General features: G+C 40.1%; 1 protein-coding gene across 3 annotated transcripts in view; it reads right to left on the reverse strand.

The window, feature by feature from the left end:
* The window catches only part of BTAF1 (B-TFIID TATA-box binding protein associated factor 1), a 47,357-nt gene extending 34,791 nt beyond the window's left edge, over window positions 1-12,566 (reverse strand). Inside the window, exons 1-4 of one of the 3 annotated variants that reach the window (XM_055799819.1) lie at window positions 12,224-12,566; window positions 11,675-11,827; window positions 2,134-2,257; window positions 992-1,106 (exon numbers count right to left, since the gene is read on the reverse strand). In XM_055799819.1, the coding sequence (XP_055655794.1) occupies window positions 992-1,106; window positions 2,134-2,257; window positions 11,675-11,721 (286 nt within the window). In that variant the 5' untranslated portion in view covers window positions 11,722-11,827; window positions 12,224-12,566. Of the gene's footprint in view, window positions 1-991; window positions 1,107-2,133; window positions 2,258-9,583; window positions 9,619-11,674; window positions 11,828-12,223 lie in introns of those variants that run through there. The other 2 variants (XM_005238936.4, XM_055799825.1) reach the window with 2 other exon arrangements.
* Window positions 12,567-21,732: the final 9,166 nt, after the last annotated feature.

Here is a 21,732-nt window from a genome sequence, read left to right on the forward strand (position 1 = left end):
ACAGTTTTCTGTATTCACCAGCTTACTGGGCACTGACAGCCAAAACAGCCAACTAAGTCGTGGGCATCATCAGGAAGGACACTGAAAACATGACAAAGTGCATCATTTTGCCACTAGGTATAAATATCAGTAATCTAGAGATGTAGGTACACTGTGTGCAGTTCTGCACATCAAAAAGAGGACACAAGTAAGAAAAAACACCGAGAAGGACAAATAAAAGTTAGCTAAAAGACAAAACAGCTGTCTGCGAGGAAAGACTGAAGAGGCTGAAACTCTTCAATCTGGAGAGAAGTTGCTGGAGGTGAGCAAATATGATAGTTGACAAAAATCATAAAGGTTATGGATAAGGCAAATACTGAACTTGCTTGTCAAATTCTATAGCAACAGAGACACCGAACGAAACAAATTTGAGATCACCTCAAGACAGTTATGAGGGTGTGCATTTGGTTGTTTTTTTTAAACAGTGCGCCACAAAATTCTAAACACAGACAGTGACAAAGGATTTAGAAAAAAAATCACTGACAACAGGTCCCTAAGCTGACAGCAAAAGCAACTCTAACATCCCTAACATGACAATTTCAGATGCAAAGCGAGTACAAACAGAAAAGACTTCAGCAAGCTACCACTTCATCTGCTTCAAAGGTGCTCTGAGGAAGGGAACGGAGAAGAAAAAGTGCGTTTGCAAAATACCATGACAAAGTTGATTGGTTAAAAGTTTTGCCATTTTACTAGTTATTATTCCTTTTATAAATAAAAGCTTTATGAGGATACAGAGCACAAGCATGGGAATCTTAGAAGAAGCAAAGGTCAGGTACATTGCTGTAACTAAATTTGAACATCTAAAGCCAAAGAGGTTTGCTACAGTCCACACATACAAAAAGGTCTGTGCTCATAAAAAGCCCAAATTACACAGTTGCCTTGAAATGTCTCACATCACATTCAGTTTGCATCACATAAACAATGAATTCTACATAATTCATTTAAGCACCACCTTGTTTTGATCTTGGAGTTGGATTCCACTCAGGCACATTTTTCACTATTGCTTCAACAGCCTGGCCAGCCGCAATACGAGTATCCCAGTTCGTACTTCTTAAATACACTAACACCTTTAAGGAGAGATTAATAAAGAAATAAGTACTTGCTTAAAACGTACTTTCAGAAAATTCATCAGCTGTTATGCTCTAATAAAACACACTTTTAATGCTATGGATTAAAACACCATTCAAAACAACAAAGGACAAGAAAACAAACCAAGGAAATGCAAGCAGACTTCTCTATATTGCTCACTACTTAGCAGAACACTTGCCATAGCCACACATTAAGAATTTATAAAATACATTTAGTCCCATTGGTCAAACTCAACATCTATTTCCTCCAGGTAATGAACAAGTCTTGAGACTTTTGGGTTTTGCTTTCTAAAATGAAGTGTTCGAAGGAGATTAATAGACCTTAAAACTTTGAAGTCATTTAATCCAAGAAGAGGGGCAACAGGGGTCATTTGAAGCAACGTATGCTCTTCTAAATTAATTTACCACAATGTCTCAAATCTGGAAAAACGATTTCTTTTTCTGAAAGTGGTTTGATATTCATGATTCCTTGGCCACTTTGTTGATACTATCAATTGTGGTGAGGGCACCTGTTCAATAGGAGCAGAACTGAGGTCACTCAGCCATCTCCAGCTGTCAGATACAGACTATTTTTGGTGGCTTTACTAGACTTGGCCAGATTGAAGTCTCAACCTAAAGGAAATCTCTTCCCATTTTTTCAGCCCTTTTAAAGACACGTAGCTTCCTACATTTTTAATGCTTTATCACACAGGTAAGAACCTTTAAAGGCAGGAGCAGAAATTTTTGTAAGGCAGTAAAGCTTCTCTTTATAGAAGAAAATCTAAACTTACAGCAAACACTGAATATCCATACTGAATGCAAAGTGAAACCTCACTTACATAACAATTTCAGAGGCTGACAGAACAGCAGGCTTAACAGAAGAAGCCTCCTAATTTTCTTCAGTCTCCTATTTTCAGAGAATACAAGACTACTATGCTTTTTTCTTCTTCTTCCCACATAATGCATACCCCTTTTAAACTATTTTTATTCTCAACATTAAAGTACTAGGGAGAGGGAAGATGCTTACTTTAGATAAGAGATTATTCAGTTCATGAGGGTGCAGTTTCACTACTTCCCCGAGTTGCTGTGCAGCTGCTTTTCTTGTTACTGGTGTTGTACCGGTGTCCAGTAAAATAAAGAGACGATCAAGCCTAAATATGATTGACAAAACCCAAAAATGTTATGCTATTCATAGTTCAGCTGCTCATTTCTATTAATATTCCCCACATTTTTCAGTTTATCTAATGCAAACGGAAGAAATGTTTGCCTCAAGACTGTCAATTGACAGGGTGACAAACATACTTTCCTCCGAAGAGTAACCATAGTTGCTCTAAAGCACACTTAATTCAGCAAGCAAAAAAATGAACAGAGAAACTGTTAGAAGCATTACTTTAAAAAAATCTGCAGTTACAAGAGAAAATTAAATTGTTCCCTCTTTTTTCCATGATAGAACATTTTCAATCTTGAAAAATAAACACTGTTACATTGTAAATTATCTTCACCAAATCGTGTCTGATACAGAAAACAAAAGGCTCAACTGCTTATATTATGCATTATCACTTCTTTTGAAAACATAGCCTGTGATCTATATCAAACTCTGCTTTTCCAAGACACCATAAATTTTTACTTTTCATATATTTTCTCCCTAACTACCTGGAATATATAAAACCAAACCTGTTGTTGTATTTACATCTCTGAAATAATTCAATACCTCTGGCCTTCCCATGAAACACAGGAATTTAACCAGCAAATGTGTTTTCACAGCAACTCTGTATTTAGTGAGAGACCCTGATCATGTATTTTCAGCATAGTTTATTTCTTGTTTAGAGGAGTTACTTGATGAAAAAGTCATCATATTTAAAAAGCAATCAAAATAGAGACTACCTAGATAATCAAATCAATGATGGAAGTAACAAGTGTTCATTATTCCCTCCACTGTAAGTGGGACAGTTAGAACTCTCCTTACAGCGTGCCTAGTTTATCCCGTAGTTACCGGGCAATGTGAGGTTATTACTGAATGTAAGTCCATAATCTGTCCATGTAGTGCAGTCAATTTTCCTTTCTAGCCTTAATCATAAGAATACGAACAATATTGCAACAATACGAAGCTAGAATTTATACAGTAGTGAAGCTCACCTAGATTAGCCTAACAAAATAAGGATTACAGTACCCTGAACTACTCCCCTTCCTCATAAACATGTACCCTAGGTTTGAGTAATTACAGGGTAATTACAGGAAAGGACAAATGTTTTGCTTGTTAGTCTGTTGCTACTAATTACATTTCACCAAAACTGCCTTTAACATTAGCTCCAATACTTAAAAAAAAAAAGACACCTCTTCCCAACATCACTGGATTTTGTACTTTGACACACTTAAATAGCACTTCCTCCTGAGAATATCTTATAATGTATCACAATGCATTAGAAATAGCAGCGCTACAGAACCAAGGCAATAATGTCACAGAAATACAGTTCCAAAACCCAAATGCTCTCACAACTGGATGTATTAGGTTAAATATCCATTAGACTAAAAAAATTTCTAACAAAGTATCTCAATTCATTCTAGCATTTTAGACGTACTGATATGGCCAGCTTTGAAACAACTCTCTTCCTACTACTAAAACAGATGAGCCCATTTCAATTTCTGTACATAAAACTGGAGTTTCAATTGCTATGATTTACTAGTTAGCAAATTATTTAACTTACATAAAAATGAAACCCCAAACACATCTAAACCACCACTTTTGTGTGATTAGACCGTCAAGGAGGAAAGCAAAAACTTTACAGATGCAATTCTTCTAAATCACTGATAGTGAACTAGTCAGGAGGAACATACCACGTATTTATTTACCAGTATTTTTTCCTTCTACATTTGACAGTAATAACCCAACCTGATTTGCAGCACTCTGTATTATTCAGTACAAAATATGCTAGCTTGCAGAGCAAGCACAGCTTGCTCTAACTTGCTTGTTCTCACCCCTTTCATTCTTCATCTCTCTGTGAAACTTCAGTGTTCCATACTCAAGAAGTTTGCTATTTAGCACCACCCACTCCTTTAACTATCAAAGTATCTTTTTTTCCATCTCCAAAATCAAGCAGAATGTGCAACTCAGACCACTTCCTCAGCTAGAACTCTTCATGTGCAAAACAGGAGGAAACCACTATGACTGCCTACCCTCAAAAAAAACCCAGTTCAATTCCAATCTTAGTTACAACTAGATCTTCACTCCTAAACCCCACAACTTTTTGAAGCTGTGTTACTTACATAATACAGTTCATCGTTGGTTTTGACTTTTTTAACCTGCAGTATACTTGGTTTATAGTTTGTGATTTTTAATTGTAATATGCTTAACTTGCATACAAATGCAAAATAAAACAAAAAAATCTTTCTATTGTCTCACATCACTATAGGAAGGTTTCAGCATTCTACCCCAGCAAAATAAACGGAAACAGGATTAGCAAATACAGCTAACAGTATCTGACCAACAGTACTCCTAGTCACGCTAATCATTCTTTCTTTCCCTCCCCCAGATGCCTCAATGTACAATTCTCAAACAGTTAGCATTTTGGAGCTATTCCTCCTAAGATTCTTAAATTAAGTTCTGGTGTTGCTGCAGCAGAGTATGGCAGAGCCTGAATTCTCCTGCTCTAGTTGGAAGGGTAACACTGAGAAAATTGTCACTGATCAGCGGCGCTAGTTCTTCTACAATTAAAGTTTTTCTTCTTAGTTACATTAAGAATGAAATAATACTAAAAATTCTAAACAAGTTAATTTTGAGGGCCTGCAGTTTGGAATCAAACTTCCCCAGTTCTGACAATATTTTCACTCTCAGAATAAACTAACAGCCAGCCTCTAAACTAGTTATTGAAACCAAAGAGGACTAAGTTTTCTTATGGCAGGTGGTTCTCTGCCTCTCGTGCTAGACAGTGCTGTATGGAGAGCACTGCATAGCTCGCATCATTCACCCATGTAACACAAGTCTGAATCAGTGTGGTAGAATGCTCTACAATGCGGATAATTTTTAATTATTTTATGAAAGAGTTTAATACAGGCTGTCAGCAAAGTTGTTCTAAGCATATGGAAGACAAGTGAACAAGAAATACAGGAAGTACTTAGGGGAAGAAAAAAATATCAGAAAGAAAACCAAAGAGACTCCTGGATTGTTACGAAAAATCTAAATACCAACAAATGCTAAAAATTAAATATCTCTAAATTTTTTTTCCCTGCACATTAGCCATAATCAGAACTTAAAAATATAAAGTTCTTCACTTTTACCTCATAAGCAACGGTTTAGATAATCCTTCTGGCTGTCATGTTCGAATCCTGAGTCAACCACATCTCACTGACAGGACAGCAGCCACACACTACCTCTATGTGAACTCATTACAAAGTACTAACTTGTTTGAAGAGGTAGATGCCTTTTCCCTCTCACTTGAGACATTTGAGATCTACAAGTGTATTAGCAAGACAGAACTTGGAGCAGCAATTCAAAGTTCTTATGAACAGCGTTACATTCAAATTAAGTATTTTTTATTTTAAGAAATACCACATGTGCTTTTACATTGACACAGAGTTCATTAGAAGTGTTTCTGACACAAAGACATCAATTCAGGTGCTTAAGAACAACCATCTTGTAGCCTTTGAGATACCTCAGAATGAGTCATCCACAGGGGGGTCAGCAGACATGACAGAGGATGCAGGAGATCCCAGTCACTCTGAAGCACCAAGGACACATTATACCATCTAAACTGGCACCAGAGACCTAGGCAAGTGAATCCTCCCCACAAATATGCCAAGTCATCAAACCCTGAGCATTTCATTAAAGCACACTAGTTTTGAAAAGACTAAAGCTTGAATTTTTACTTTCAGAACAGAACCACCTGAGAGATACTCAAGAATAATCAGCAGGTCTGTGATCAGGGGGTATCAACTGGAACAGCCATCCCAAATCACACCAGACTTCTACCACTAGACTACTACTACTACAACAATTTTATCTAACAATCCTAAAAAAAAAATACTTAAAGATTGGAGGCAAGAACTCTAAGAATAAACAATTTAATTTGCATTGCTATTAATCTGAATAGTAAGGTTGGCTGTCATAAGGGGGAACATCTCTCTAATCAACACTGTTATGCAGAATGATTATGTATACAGGCTTAGTTCACGTAACTAAAGGGAGTTTTATGAACATAAGCACATAGAAACGGTTATTGACCCCCAGTCACCAAACATAACAAGTCTTTTGCTCTTCTAGTGCATTATCACAATAAAGATTATGAATAAAAAAAAATTTACAAAGGACAATCATGAGAGCAAGTACTTTCAAAAGAGCCACCACAACTAACTCAGGGGCCTCTCCAGGTAGCATGATGATTACACCTTCTAGTCACAGCTTTCCAACCATTTTGCAGATTCAGCATTAAATAAGTTAGATTTGACTGTACCCAGGCACAGTAGGCAAACATTGCAACAAATCACCTGTTCTGTTCTTCATGCTAATCTTCAGTTCTTTGCTGCCTAAGGGTATGTCTCCAAACAGAGGGCTGATCTCCATTTGAAGGGACAGCTACCATAATAAAGTGAACCTTATGGCACTTTTGTGGAAACTTGAAGGGCTTTCAAATCCACATCATCAACTACAGAGGCACTGGAAAGCTAGTAGTGGGATAGTTAATGAACAGGTCAAGATACAGAAGTTATCAACACTATCTCCAAATTGGTTCCAAAAGACGACATATGCAGCTGGATTGTACGAAGATCCAGACCATTCCCAGCATAAACATTGTGACTGGATTGGGTCCTCACAGGACTTCAGATGGGGAAACTTTCAATTTCTTGATTTTGATGAGTTGAAGCTTTAAAAGGACAGTGAACTGATGACTGCTGTCAATTAAGTGATGTTCGGACTACTTCTCTGTGTGCACCAAGATGTTTAACTGGCCAGGGAACAGCCTCCGACAGTAAAGGCCAACTGGTGCAGAACAGCTCATAACTATTGTAGCATATCCTCCAACTCACTGAAATTGTGTGACTGTACAGAAAACTTGTGGTGTAGTTCCTAGAACACTCTAATGTCAACCTCTGCCCAGAGCCCTTTGAAAAACTGCTAGCTAGCACCCATCGGAAGGCACGGAAATACTCTTCGGAGTTCACAATATAAATCTTGTTTCAACACCCAGAAGCTTCCTTCCAGACACTATTTCTTAGTACAGAGATAGCCCAGAAACCTAGAAAAGATCACTAAATTAAAATTTAGACATGACAAGGGTTGACACTCACTATGAAATTCAACCTAAGCTCTAATGTAGATGCCTTAGCTTTTCTTGTTGACCTGATAATCCTTTGGTAGTGTTTCATTATTTGGTCAATTCCCAGCTTTGGCAGCTTCACAGCTCAAAAAAACTCAAGCCTCTACTAAAGCACACATAAATTGTTAAACAATCAAGTAAACAACTTTCCAACATACTATCAGCAAGCAAGAGAAAGATCACTGAACAGAATTCAGAACAAAAAAAAGTGTGATGATACACAAAGGATGGATAGTGATTTTACTTCTCACAGGTGGGAGCCTGTGGAGTAAATAGTTATGAAGGTGGGGCTGTGGACAACAGAGAAATCATCTTGTTTCCTACAAAGCAGTGGAAGGGACACCTGGAATGAAACAAGAGCTCCACGACCACACTGTTCACAGTGTCATATACTGCATGTGGAAGCTAACCAAATACTAAAATTAGTATAATTAATTCCATATGGAATGTGTATTTCATACTTTATATGATCCATAGCATTAGGCTGTAGCATTTTTATTTGTAAACTATTACACATAACTACATCCAACAATGAAGCCCAAAAACATATGACCAATTACATTACAAAAACTGTGAGAAAGAACAGGAAGTTAAAAACAGCTGTAAAGACATACTAATACAAGAACTGTATCAACAAGTTATACAGGGGATGCCTTAGTGAGAATTCAAGTTCTAGCTGCTAGAGCAGGTCAGAATTCTTATTGGAGTGCAATCCTGACTTCCATTTCAGCCCATTAAGTGTCAGAGAAATCTTACAGCTCTCTCTCACTTGGGCAGTCATGCACATGCTACTTCTGCTCCCCCCCCTCCACGACCCTGTCGGCACACCCTCCTACAAACAGCAACAGGGCAGGCAGTCCACTGTTCTGGTCTCCAAGTTAATGCCATCCAGGAGAGAAGAGTTACACTATTTCCCACCCCCTTTTTGAGGCAGAACTCCTGTCATCACATTGGTTATACAGTGTCCACCTACTCTGACAGCAGGGGCATATGCCTTCAACTAGTAGTGAAAACATACTTCTTACTCAATTTAACTCCTGCTTTTCATGCAAGAGCAGCCATGAAGTAATAGCTTCCAAACAAGGTAAAAACTGAATTCTTTCTTTAGAAAGTTTGTGGTAACCCCAAAGGAACATTTCTAAAAGGTGCATACGCTCCATAAAAGACTTTGGATAATTTTGGTATTCTGCAAGAACTTCAACCTCCCAATGATGCAGTATTAAACTTGAAATGTTATGCAAGTAATGAGCCAGCCAGGGCAGCCATTTTTCCTGAGAAGTCACAGCCGTACACTTCAAAAGCCCAGAGCAACAAATGAGGACCACATTTTCCAGGAGCTTTACTATCATAGCCTTGGGACATCATTATTTATAATAAAATAAGATGTAGGTTCCTAATCTACAAATTCCCAGTTATACACAAATCCAAGTAAACGAAAACACTGAAAACTCTAGAAGCCAATTTTGAACTAACTTATACAGATCAAATCAAGAAGAGCTTGCAAGAGCAGCAAGTTATGCTCTTCACACTTTCTTAGGGAAGTGTCTTGAAAATACCCTGGGAAAAGTTGTTTTTAAGGTATTTAGGGTAACTCAAAGATATACCTATTACATTCAAATTCTTTATTCTTAATGCATCTTACCAGCTTCATTCATTTCATCACATTTGAAAAGCATGTTTGTTCTCCTTGGTGCTGTGAAGGCCCTCAAACATATGAGGAAAGCCAGTAACAGCCTTGGTGTTGGAATAATTATACATGAGGTATCTTTGAACACATTAAAGAAACTTGAAAGAAGTTTTATTACATATTGAAAGGGACTATCAATACTATTATCTACTGATACTCAATCATTCTGAGTAATCTAGAAGCACTGTCATTTCTTTGGCAGTATCACTTTTTCACCTAAATTATTGCAAAAGATCGCTAGAGTGAGCCATTGTATTTATTAACTTGGATCATACACTTCATAGGAATGAAGCTGAAGCAAAACTTTCCACTTCCTTTTTTCCTTCTCAGTTCCACTATCAAGAATTATTTTTATTAGCTATGCAAACACTACGCTACTTCACATATACTTTTAAGACTAGAGACAGGAGATAGAGCCTACCAAATTAGCTTGCGCATTCACAGAAGTAGTATCAACCTTCCCACCCACTTATACATACTTCTGGAGGATGGTGTTCATTAGTCTTTTTAGCATAAAACTACCAAAGAGATGAGCATTCTATTCTGCAGCACCTTCTGGTATGAGGTATCTACTGTTCTGATTTAGGTCTGTTTTCTAGCATACCATCACAGAAGCGTTATGAAGAAGCAGGTCTTCAGTCTGCGTAACAGCAGAATCTGTTAAAACAGGCAAGTATACAGGTCATGCAGAATAAAATACTAGAATCTCTTTTGTCAATAGAATACAAACAAGTGATAATTATTTTCAAGATCACCTTATTATTAGAAAGCTGCAAATTCTCAATACAATTTTTGAGATACTTCAAAGCATTTCCAATATTTGCTTAGATCTTCCTGAACAGACTAAGGTTTTGAGAAATGTTTTCAATTGACCAAACAGCAGAAACTAAACTTTACTGGCAAAAGCACCACTTGATAATTTACTGGTTTGCAAATGTAAAAAAACACCCTCCCCCTACCTCCAAAAATAGTTCCAATACAGAAGTAATGCTAATGAAGTTTTTCATTCATATCAGTGTTTGGTATGCACACAGCAAAAACAATGGGCCTTGGAGAAAGATTAATCCAAACCAATTCCTCCCTCGCTCTCCACACTTGCATAGTTAAAATCATTCAATGACAAAGTGTTATGTTGGTCCTTGAAAAGCAAAGTGAACTGCAACTACCTAGAAGAAGAATGCAGATCTCTACAAGTAAGCGGAGCTGGTACAGAATCTGGAACAACTACGCCTTTAACAGAAACATAGTTGTAGTAAGTAAGCATACAAAACAGTTACTTGTAATATGTCTGAAAGGACCTTAGCAATTCTGTGTTCTGAAGTAAAAGGTGAAGACAAGATTTATTTATGAAATCAACACTGGCATTATATCCTCAGTGCTCCTATGGTCCTGCAGCCAAAAGGTTCATTTGTCAAGAGCTGCTGCGTAACTTAAAAAGGATATGGATGGGTTTTGCCATATCTATTTAAAAAAAAATGCCTGAGGTGAAATTTACATAGTATCATTTCTTATAGTTTTTGAAACATCAGGGTTCCCCAGAAATAACCAAGATGTTACAACGCTCCAAAATGTGTAATTCTTTCACCTATTTTACATGTGGAATTGAAACAATTCTATAGCAACTCACAAGTATTAGAGCACCTTTATTGAAGTTCTGTAACTTGTGTAACATTCTGATCTATACTCTGAAGCAATGTATCACATATGACATTATAAAAACACCAACTCCTTTTAAGTGCTCCATGCTGTAGCTTAGAATGACCCCTATCCAAACCCGAATTTTCTTTTCTGTCAGTTACCAGACCAAAAAGGCATTAGCTACATCTTTACATAGAGCACTACTGCTTTTCACTAAAGCCGTGCAGTTTTACAGAAATACAGAAACATTGGTAACTGAATTTGAAACCAACCTTCACAGTGGACACAACAGCTGAAAAGCTGTGTCTTGGCATTCCAGTTAACCCCTGTATCACACATGTTAACACAGTTATTTAAGCAGACCGCCCCAGACCTAAAGTAGTTAGAATACTACTTAACATGATGGGTTGCAGTAGTATTTTAGCAGCGATAGTAGCCTTGGTGCATCAGTCCTCACTACTCCCACACTTTTATGGGCAGCTTTGGACAAAAACAAAAAAACCCACAACTAATGTATAACAAGTTGATAAAAAGTATGAATGGAATAAGATAAAGGGATACTTTGTAGAAACTACAAAGCTCAAACTAAAAACACCTGCTACTAGAAGTCCTAAGAGGTGTACTGCCGCTATAAATTTGTATTAAAAATGGATTTCCGTCATAAATGTGCACGCCTTTAATTTGCTACATAGAATTATAAACTTTCATGCACAGCTTCAGGAATAGAACTTACTTTTGTTATAGCACTTCAAAAGTACAGAGATACTACCAACACATGATTTGAGGTTTATCTATCACAAGATTAATTTGGACTTATGGTTTCCTTTAAACTACCCTGTTAGGAAGCTTACTATGTCCATTTCACACACACAAAAAAAAGATGGCAGGAATTTGTGCTCATTTTTTAATAAAGCAGCCCTATTAAGACATACCTCTGTATCTGTAAATACTTCAAACGCTGGCACACCCCAGCGCACATGTGTGTAAGCAGATACTATCCAACGTCTTGAGGCAGCGCCAGAACACACTAATCACTTTTCTCCATGGGGGCCTGTTTTATTTCGGTTACTTTACAACTAAGGGCTCTGAAAAGCAAAACGGTTTCTTGCCAGGTTTGGAGACTCTGCATTGCTATCCCCTGTTCCCTAGCAGCTCGATCCGTGGACGGACGGGCCAGCACAACGAAGCTGTTGGATTCAGAGGGCAGCCCGAGACGCCCCAGGCAGAGCCCTGCGGCCCGTGGACGGGAGGGGGCTTCCCCGTGCGCCGGGCACGGGAGCCCCCCCAGGCCAGGAAGCAAACCCCCGCGGCCACCCCCATCCCCACCGAGGCCGCCCACAGGCTCCCGAGGGGCGAAGGGGTGGAAGCCCAGCACCCCTCTTCACCCCCGCACCCCCCAAAGCCAGGCCACACGGAGGGCCGGGGACTCGGGGCCGCCGCTGCCGGCCCCCCTTCCCCCACCCTTCCCGGCTCCTACCGACCTGGAGACGGCCATGGCCGCCCGGAGCAAGGCCTTGCAGGAGGCGAGCGGCGGGGCAGCGGGCGGGGGGGCTGGCGCCGCTCTGCCAGGGAGGAGGGCGCGGGGCCTAGCTCGGGCCTCTCGGGCGCCGCACCCGGCCTCGGCCCCGCCGGTGATCCGCGGGGAGCGGCTGAGTACAGCTGTAGCCGACAACGATCAGAGTCTCGCTCCCCCCAGGGGGGCAGCAGCGGCGCGGCCGGGAGCAGTGCACAACCCTCGGAGCGCAAGTTAAAGCTTCTATTCCCCCATCGCCGGGGCGAAGCCTAATGCCTGGTTTTATATGAGCAGCCATCTTGTATTTATTCCCTTCCTCCATGATAGCCGCTTCCTGATTGGCAAGGACGCCCGGCCACAGCCAATGGAGAGAGAGCTTCTAAGAGCGAGGAGGGCGGGCGCACGCAGCGCCCGGACTGAGCAGGACCGGCCATGGAGCCAGGCGAGCCGGCTGGCGGGGGGGCGCCGGCCTCCAGCGGGGCGTACCATCTGTGCGTCTTGAGGGGGAGGCTCCAAGGAGAGCGCCCCAGTCTCTCACGCCGAGGGGAGAAGAGAGGCACCGAAACGCGACATACGCGCGTTTGCTTGCCGCCACACCGGGAGGTGGTGCTTCTCCCCTGCCAGCATGACGGCAGAGGGCGGCGGGAACTCGGCGAGCTCACGCAGCGCCCCCCGCTTTGCAGAGGTGCGCTGTCCCTCGGCGTACCCCTGGTGCTGCGGTGCGGACGCTCTGCCCGCAGAGACTACAGCTCCCGGCGTGCAGCGCGCCCAGCGCCGCGCCCCTGCGTGGCGACGCAGCCCCGGCGCCTCTAGGGGCCGGGCCTGGCCGAGCTGGCGACTCGGGGCAGCAGTCGTGCAGGGCCGGTATCTCGGCCTCCCTCCCCCGCGGGGAAGTGGGCGCCCGGTGCCGGTGGTGGCCACACGGTGGTTCGCTTCCGTTACTCACAAGGCTTTATTAACGGCAACAGCCCCCGCAGCAGTCAGGGAGCACCTGAGCCGCGGCTCGGCCTAATCACGGCGGCCTCGTTCTTTTCCACTTCCTGTCGCCTCCTTCCCTGAGGCGGCCGGACCGGCCCCGGGCGGCCTGTGGGGCAGAACGGGGCTTGGGGGTGCCCAGGGTTCCCCCGGCAGTTCCCCCCGCCAGGCGGGCAGCTGGGCGCCGTTTCCTTGACGCCTGGGAAAGAAGACCAAGCTTTCCAAGTGCATGCTGTCAGCTTCCGTCAGATGTAGAGAAATATAAATGAAGAAATCAGCTTTCGACTAATCATTTGAATTAATCATCCCAGACCGGGACGTAAATGTAGCTGATGTACATAACCTTTCATGTGATAAGTTGAAAACACAATAATAGATTTTTCTTTCCTGTAAGTGATGCATAAACTTGCATAAATACATGAATTTGCATAATACTGCATGATAAGAGTTTTCCTTTAAAGCTCATCATGGTGTGTATTTCATACCAAACTTCTCTATAGGGATTTTTGCTGGCCCCCAGCCTTTCTACCTGATGGTTTCCCTTTCCCTGTGGTAGTTAACTCTTTGTGCATGGGTTCGCTCATTCATTCTTTCCCGTCTTAACATGTGCATACTCCAAATAGACATACTAATGCTGCCTGCATGTTTGCTGTTTTTTTATAGTTCTATAAACAAGACACCGGTGCGTAATACCTCAATTTAGTCTTGTCCACGCAGGTCCAGCCTATACTCCTCTGTAAGGTTTGCCCCAGGTGCCTCTTTCCCATCTGTTCCCTCTCCTTCCTTTGGTGGGAGCTCAGAGGTGACTAGTGACTAAAAGTTGCTAAAGTGGCAACCAAACACCAGCAATATCAGTTAGTGCAAGGCCTCTGCATCACACAATGTGGCCGGAACAAACCACAGACTTCATGTTCAGTGGCAGAGATGTTTTTTGTCACAGTGCTACACTCGATGACCCAGATAACACCTTTTCTCTTCCCTGTCATGGCTCTGATGTAGTAAATACCTTTAGATAGCTCAGTATGCCTCCTGTAGCAGAATGCAGCAAAAAATGCAGTGGGTTTAGTTGGAGGCCAAGAGCCTCTTACTGAAGTACTCCGTAACTTATGCACACCTTCCTTGTCTGCAGTCATATGCCATCATGTGTTGCAGCTGCATCTGCCTGGGCCCCTGACCCATGATCCAAGGCACATATTTACTCCTGTCCCATGTATGTTCATGTTTTCACATGATGGGCTGCCTGTTGTTTAGACACATGATGGGGAGGAATGGCAGGGAATTGGAGTAGGGAGCAGCAAGCGAGCAGGCTGAGGGTGGGTATATTTTTCTTGCATGTTCAATGCTTTTGTCACAGATGTATAGCAAACATCTCTGATAATCTTTCTGCATTTGTTTAGCCAGGAATCAGCAGCCATCCTGTGCTGCTGTAGGCATTATCGGAATGACCCTCAGGTGCTATTTCCAATTCTAACACCCTATTTCTTCTTAGGTTCCTTAAAAACATTTTGTGCATTGTTTTAATTGCAGTCAAGGCAAAGGGCACATCAAACATGCAATAAAATTTGTTTTGAACAGCTCTGTAGGGGTTATCCTACCTGATAAAAATAAGTGCAGGGAAAATATTGGTGGTAAGCCTTATTCACCGAGTACCTGCTGAAATGATGATAAACTGCAGTTCAAGCAAAACAATCTGCAAAAGACAGAAAGAACGATCTGTTATTTACCTAATAGTAGTCATTTTGGACTGAAAGACCATTCAGTTTCACAACATGTATTACTGTATTTTGATGTGACATTTATGTAAAGCACATAGTTACTTAACTATTCACCTGTATCTTCTGCTCAGTCCTTTTCCTACACCCTATGAAAACAAATTCTTCTTTGTCCATGCACCTGTTCACCTGCTTCATAAGTAATACCGATGCTTTTTGCACATTTGTTTTCTTTTGACCCATTTTTCAAGGAGTAGCTGTATATTTTCTCCTTTCTTTTTGCATATGTTAAAAGGAGCTCCCCTGCAAATATGCTGTGTACTAGTGTACTCTCTCAAACCTGTTCCTAAATGAGATAAAACTCAGTAATTTCCAGCCAGTTGGTATGTTACGATCATTACTTCCTGCATTGATCTCAATTATTTTTATTTTGTTTTCCTCCTCCTGCCAACTGTTTCCACCTGTGTACTCTTACTGCTTAGTCTGCAGATTTTTAGCGACTGCAGCTTTCCTATTTGATATGTATGCCTACAGAGCTCAGGGAAAAAATGGTGCAGTCTCCAAGTGCTACAGCTGTGCAAATAGTAGATGACAGAGGCACAGTTTTCCTGGTGGAATCCCTGCTGATTAGACCTGACATCCCATCATCTTCTACATGTCCTAGTCTGCTAGTTTTATTTTTCCAGTTAGGTTTTTTTGTGTCCTGAAGGTCTGTAGATTTGTACTGCTAAGGATCACACCAGTCTGTCTACTGTAGGTATAACATTCACTAGCTCCCAGTCTAGTAAAAAAAGAATATTTTCATAATAATTTGCACATATTTTGTTGGCTGACTTACTTGATTTTTGAATTCCCTTGGACGTCTTGTCTGAAGAGAATCTAGCCTTAGAAGCTTGTCCTTGCTTAGCAGTTTGTTCAGACAACTTTTCTGCTGGTGTCTTAATCACTATTATTGTTTTGATTATCTGGGGAAAAATTGCTCTGAGATAAATTTATGTGTTATGATCTTATGCAGGTAAGTTGCGCAGGTTCTTTGCAACATGTATTTCTTAATGATGCTTTCTGTCCTGAGGTCTGCAAACTAACTAACCAGTTATCTTGTAGACTAATTCTACACTTTAAATTATAGAATACTTTAAAATTCTTATTTATTTTCATATATTTAACTGTTCCTTTCTCAAGTGTTATTGAAGCTTCCTAGTTTTTATTTTATATGTTATCTCTGTAGGTTAGGCCTCTTTTTACCGGTGTCACTAAAATCAGATTTCTGATTCCTGAAGGATTATTTTTTTGCTTGAATAGTCTCTTGTTTCTTGCTAATTGATACTTTGTATTGCTATTCTGCTTATTTTTTTCTTTAAAGGTGTATTTATTTTTTATCATCTAAGCTTCACTAGTTTCGATGCCAACTCTTACGCTTTAAATTGTCTCATTTTTGCTCCAAGGACATTCTTGACTAGCTGCATAACCTTCTTGAAAGCCTCCTTAAAAAGTGGCAACTTGTACGTGGTCTTCCTTTTAAGTTCTTCACCATAAGTGATGGTGGCTGGAGGCCGGATGCTGACTGATAGCTCTTGTAGTCCAGAAAGCACCTCAGAGAGCGATGAAATGCTGTATTCTGAGAGACAAATCTGTGTGAAGGCACTGCCATGCACAACACAGATTAGCAACATCTGTGAAAAAATTTTTATGTGCTCCAATTTCTCAACATCAAACAGGATTGTAATAACAATCAGTTAGTGAAAATCACCAACATCTAAAAGGTTCCAAATGTCACCAGAGCTGTGTAATTATCTCATTAGATTTCATTACCTCTGATCATTGTACATTTAGGATAATTTTCCTGAATGAGAGGCTCCTGATACGACAAATCAAGAAAACCTGTGATTCTTTTTTGTGTTCTTCTGTTCCCAGGGATTTTATCTCATGAGATTGCATGTACTTGTTCAGAGGTGGTGCTCCTTGCCCTTCTCCATCATCTCCGTTACAAACAGATATTCTGTACAACTGATCAACCTTGTTGTACAACAACCTTGTTTTTGTTAGCCAAGGTCTGTAATTTCTCCAGCATTTATTCCATGATCCCAAACTTCTCATTTTCAGCTCTACTTTCCACCCTATTTTATGACAGAGGAAGACTTAAACTACTGGTATTCTTTGGATACACTTTATGTATAAAAACTGGAAGTTGCTTAGTTTTGTCTAGCTGTTATCCATGCTCCTGACTTAAATAAATATTTTCTAGTTTGGGGAGTTTATAGTTCCTGTGGCATGTTTTTTAGGAAATGGTATAATCTATCCATTTCATACATTTGTTCTTTTTTCCGAACAAACTGTTATGTTTACATGTAAATCCTCCCTCTTTTAACCTCTCTCTGCAGGGTGTTATTAATACCTACAACACCTCCTGTGTCAACAAAGTGACTAAAGTATATGTAGAATCACTAAATCTATCTTATGAACTCTGAAGTATTAGGAGATTAACAATAGTAACTCACATGGACAACTGCATCTTAATACTGACATTTAGAATAGCAGAGATCTCCATTTATATACAGAAATCTATATATATGTTAATAATGCATATATACATACATTTATACATGTGTGTGTGTATATATAAAAATTAATTTAATATTTCATATCCAGAAAGAAGACTGATGGGGAGAAAAGCTCCTGTCAAGTATCCAAGTGGGCTTTTTTGGATCAAGGTAACAGGTGAAAATGAGCCACAGTTAGAAAAAAAAAGAGAAATGGAAATAATGAGGTGAAACTCTTCCTATAAATCTGCAAGTCTTTCTACATAGGCCTGTGGAAAAAACACAACATGAAAATAATGAGAAACACATGGAGACCTTTTATTAAGTTCTTCTATTATTTAAGCTTGTGTGGCTTGTAAGGTTTTTTTTCTTTATTTAATTTCAGTAGTCAGATTGTTCTTTTTTCATGAGCTAAGGCAAGAGGGACATTAGCCTGTGCAGTACAAAAAAAAAAAAAAAAAAGTGCAAATAATTCCAGTGTGCACAAACTGAATACAAAGAGCATAAATAGAAAAGCACCTCTGTCATCAGGGACATAAGGATTCAGAAACACACTATAATGCTGAACAAACAGGGCCAGAGGTTTCACATCTAGTCCAGCTCTTTCCAAAAGCTGTTCTTTTCAAAGATAGAAAAGAAAGCTAATCTGTAGCCTTCGTCACAAGTTCTGCTACAGTTAATGAGTTCAAATTCGATTAAAAACAAGTCTGGTGGACATATCCTATGCTCTCTGTATATTTTATTATAACAACTATATTAAATGATAGAAAACAATGTTTTAATTTGTAAACACTGTTTCTCAGAATATAGTTTAGGCCTATTAAAGGTTTCTTATGTGTAGCTTTTGAAAAATCAGAATTTACCATTCACCATATACCAGAATTGCTATTAAAAGCTCCAACATGATGTAGGTACCAGGATATGGTGGTCCCATTTTTCATCTGGGGTTCACAGACAAGGATGAATCAGCCATAGCATTCACTTGCCAAAACCAGTTTGTGTTTTCTTCTATGTACTAGGTGCAATCTCAAAGATGGATTGAGATGTGATTAACAAATATCAACAATAGCTTGTACTCTCTTGTCTTCTTAAAGGGTTAATTTTACTGTATAGACTTTTGTTTGATAGTATGACTTGCAAAGTGAAAACTTCTGTTTACGTTGGAAGAGGTCCTTTGAAGAACTGCAGGAGGATCATCTTCATCTGTGCCAACCATTATCTGTCTTGGGGGGCTTTTTCATCTTCCTTCTTACAGAGGCAGTTACTTCAGATCTGTTTGTTACACTTTAATTAATTCATAACTGTTAGTTTTGCTTGATGGGTACAGTAACAGCAACATTATAGTGTGTTTTGATACTGTCCTGAAAGTGTGCAATAAGACAGGTATGTATCGATAATAAACAAATTGGATTTGATTCTCAGATTCCTCAAATGATGCGATTCCTGATACCCAGTAAAAACCTAGCTTGTTTTCAATGTGTGAAACTGATTTGCAGAGTAGTTTCTTCCTTGTCTGAAATTCTTGTTGGATTCTGGAGGGAATATCTTCAGGATATTATACTACACATAGACTAGATTTAAAGCTTAAAGGGAAGCCTTAATTAGTTTTAAGCTCCCACATGACTTTATTGCAGGATTAGAGGTCTGAGTGCTCCTGTATTTTTTTGATAATTGTTATTTACATCAGCATGGTGCTCACACAGAGCCGCAGGCACAGCTTAGAAAACCCAGATAAGAAGTTGCCAGGAGCTCCTCCTCTAGCACGTGCCCTCTTTTCATGCCCAGTAATCTTTCACCAGCTTTTTATACGTGCGTCTTTTGCGCCTTTCTTCCTTCACACTGATAACTCTCCCCCTGACATTTTAATTCTCCCTCCTCCATTTTTCTCTTTGAAAATACTTTTTTGCCTGTCCTCTCCCCTCAATCCTCCCCTTGTCTTCTCATCTCAGGAGGAAGGAGAATCAAGTTGCCTCCTCACCTGGTTCCTTTATGTCATCTGTTTTTTTCTGACTCCCCACAACAAGAAGGAAGGGATCTGCAGGTTTGGTAATTGCTGTCCACTGGAACCAGTAAAGCACGGTCCACTGGCAACTGGAACAATTTAAGAGTCATCCTGGTAAGGAAGCAAGCAGTAGTGGTTGATAAGAGCATGGAAGCTGTTGCTTTTTGTTTGCATGCACATTTTAAATAAGCTGCTGTTCAGCAAGGGGATATGAATCTCTGGCCACTTGTGAACCCCGGAGGGGGAACACATTTCTTCTTTCCCAACACTGTGCAGATTCTGAACCACACATGATCTTTGGGCATCTGCATTTCTGGATGCCTCATGTGAGACATCTTAAGAAGGAACTGATCTTCAGAAGATAGCGCTTGGGTCATTTAACTGCTGGTCCTGGCACACTGGTTGTAGTAGTGCACCCCAAATTCAAATTGTTAACACATCACTGATCACTTTTGCACCTGAAAAAGCCTGCAGGTTGCTAGCAGTTACTTTAGATGCAAAAAACCAGGGAAGGATCCTAATCGTACCTGTGGCTCCTTGTAGGTCATTTACTTTTTGCCCCAGCTGAGAGAAAAACAATCACTGGTAAACGTTTCTAGCCCTTTTTTAGCTAAGTGATTGAACTTGATTCTTCACATGCAAAACTAAATTGGCTGTACAGCTGCAGGTTTCTACACATAAATTTAGTCATATACCTGTGTTCTGCTGGAACTGACCTCTCTTTTTCTCAAATCCGTCCTGGGAAATCAGCCTTCTGCATAGAGCTCATCCAAACCTTCTCCCAGCACTTTCCAGGAACCACCCCAATATTTCCTAACTCAGTATCATCATACCTCAGGGCAAGCTGGCCCCATGGCTTCACCACCGGGTAACGATCAGGCCTCCAATTAAATCATGACTTCAGGACAGCAACAGAAGAAGTCTTCTGTGAGTTCAGAGTTCAATAGTTGTATGTGTTAAAACTCTTACAACTCCATCAAATAATTTTGTACTGCCCCTGGATTTTCTGTATCCTTACACTTTTCTTCAAAATTTCACACTCATGGCAGTGGGAAACCAACACTGTCCATCCAAGTCTTGTTTTTTTATTGCTCTGTGACAGAACAGCATCTGTTTCTAGGTTTGCTGAGAACATACACAAAAAAGACCAAGAAGATTTGATGACATTTTTGTAGAACTGTAAAATAAATAACAGAAAAAGTGTTGGGAGTTATTTTGTGTGATTTTTTTTTTTGAGTGCAAGTGTAATACAATATTTGGCTAAAAAACAAGAAGCATTTTATTTTATTTCATTTCATTCTCTACCATGTGGATCAATTAGTAATTGAATACTACAGATGCAAATATGCAGTGATGACTCAGCTGTGGAATTTGAGATAAATGTCAGTAACAGTTTGTAATGTATTATGTAGGCTTAACTCTACATAATTCCATTAGGAACAATAGAGTGAAAAGCCTTATCCTAAAGCTAAAAAAAAAAAAAAAAATAATCAAACCCAGCTTTGACTGTTTTCATATAGTAATCTCAAAGTCATTTGTGGAAACATTGTGTCTATTAATTTTGCTTGAAAAGATAAATCCAACAGTTATGAAAGGGATGTTTATTAACAGGAATTACACCATCTGCCTGACTGCTTCTGAACCCCGCAAGGGTCCTGCAGGAACGGCCCAAGGACAGGTAACAGCTAGTGCCGACCCCAGCTCCTCTACAACCTTTCCCTCTGCGCTGAGCTCTCCGGTGCACCAGCTACTCAGCTCCGCAGGGAGCCCCAGCACCCCCAGCCTGAAGTAACAAAGGATTCACTGTAGGGTCACTGCAATCCTAAAAATTGTATTTCAAACCCCAGAACAAAAATATGAAGGGTAAATGTTTGCTCTTTATTCACTTCATGAATACTGCATACGCTGTATAAAAAAAAAACAACAACCAAATGCTTGTAATACCAGTCCCCACTTCTTAGCTCCCTGCTGAAGAATACCAGGGGTTTTTTTGTTGTCGTTTTTAAAAAGAATCTGGCAATATAGTAGCCCATGTTGCAAATTTTCCTTGCCTCCAAATAAGCCTAGATAAAGATTCTCATTACTCATTAAAAAAAAAAAAAAAAAAAAGAAAAAAAAAGTTAAGGAACAAATGCCTTTTCTTAACATTTAGCACTCAGTTCCACTGGTTTAGAGAGCTTCATTCCCAAGACCCCATGAATGAGGCTCGCAATCAAAGATTTAATGGGAAATACAATTGACTAGCTGC

This window comes from Falco peregrinus, chromosome 1 (assembly GCF_023634155.1).
Source record: "Falco peregrinus isolate bFalPer1 chromosome 1, bFalPer1.pri, whole genome shotgun sequence".
Classification (NCBI taxonomy): domain Eukaryota; kingdom Metazoa; phylum Chordata; class Aves; order Falconiformes; family Falconidae; genus Falco; species Falco peregrinus.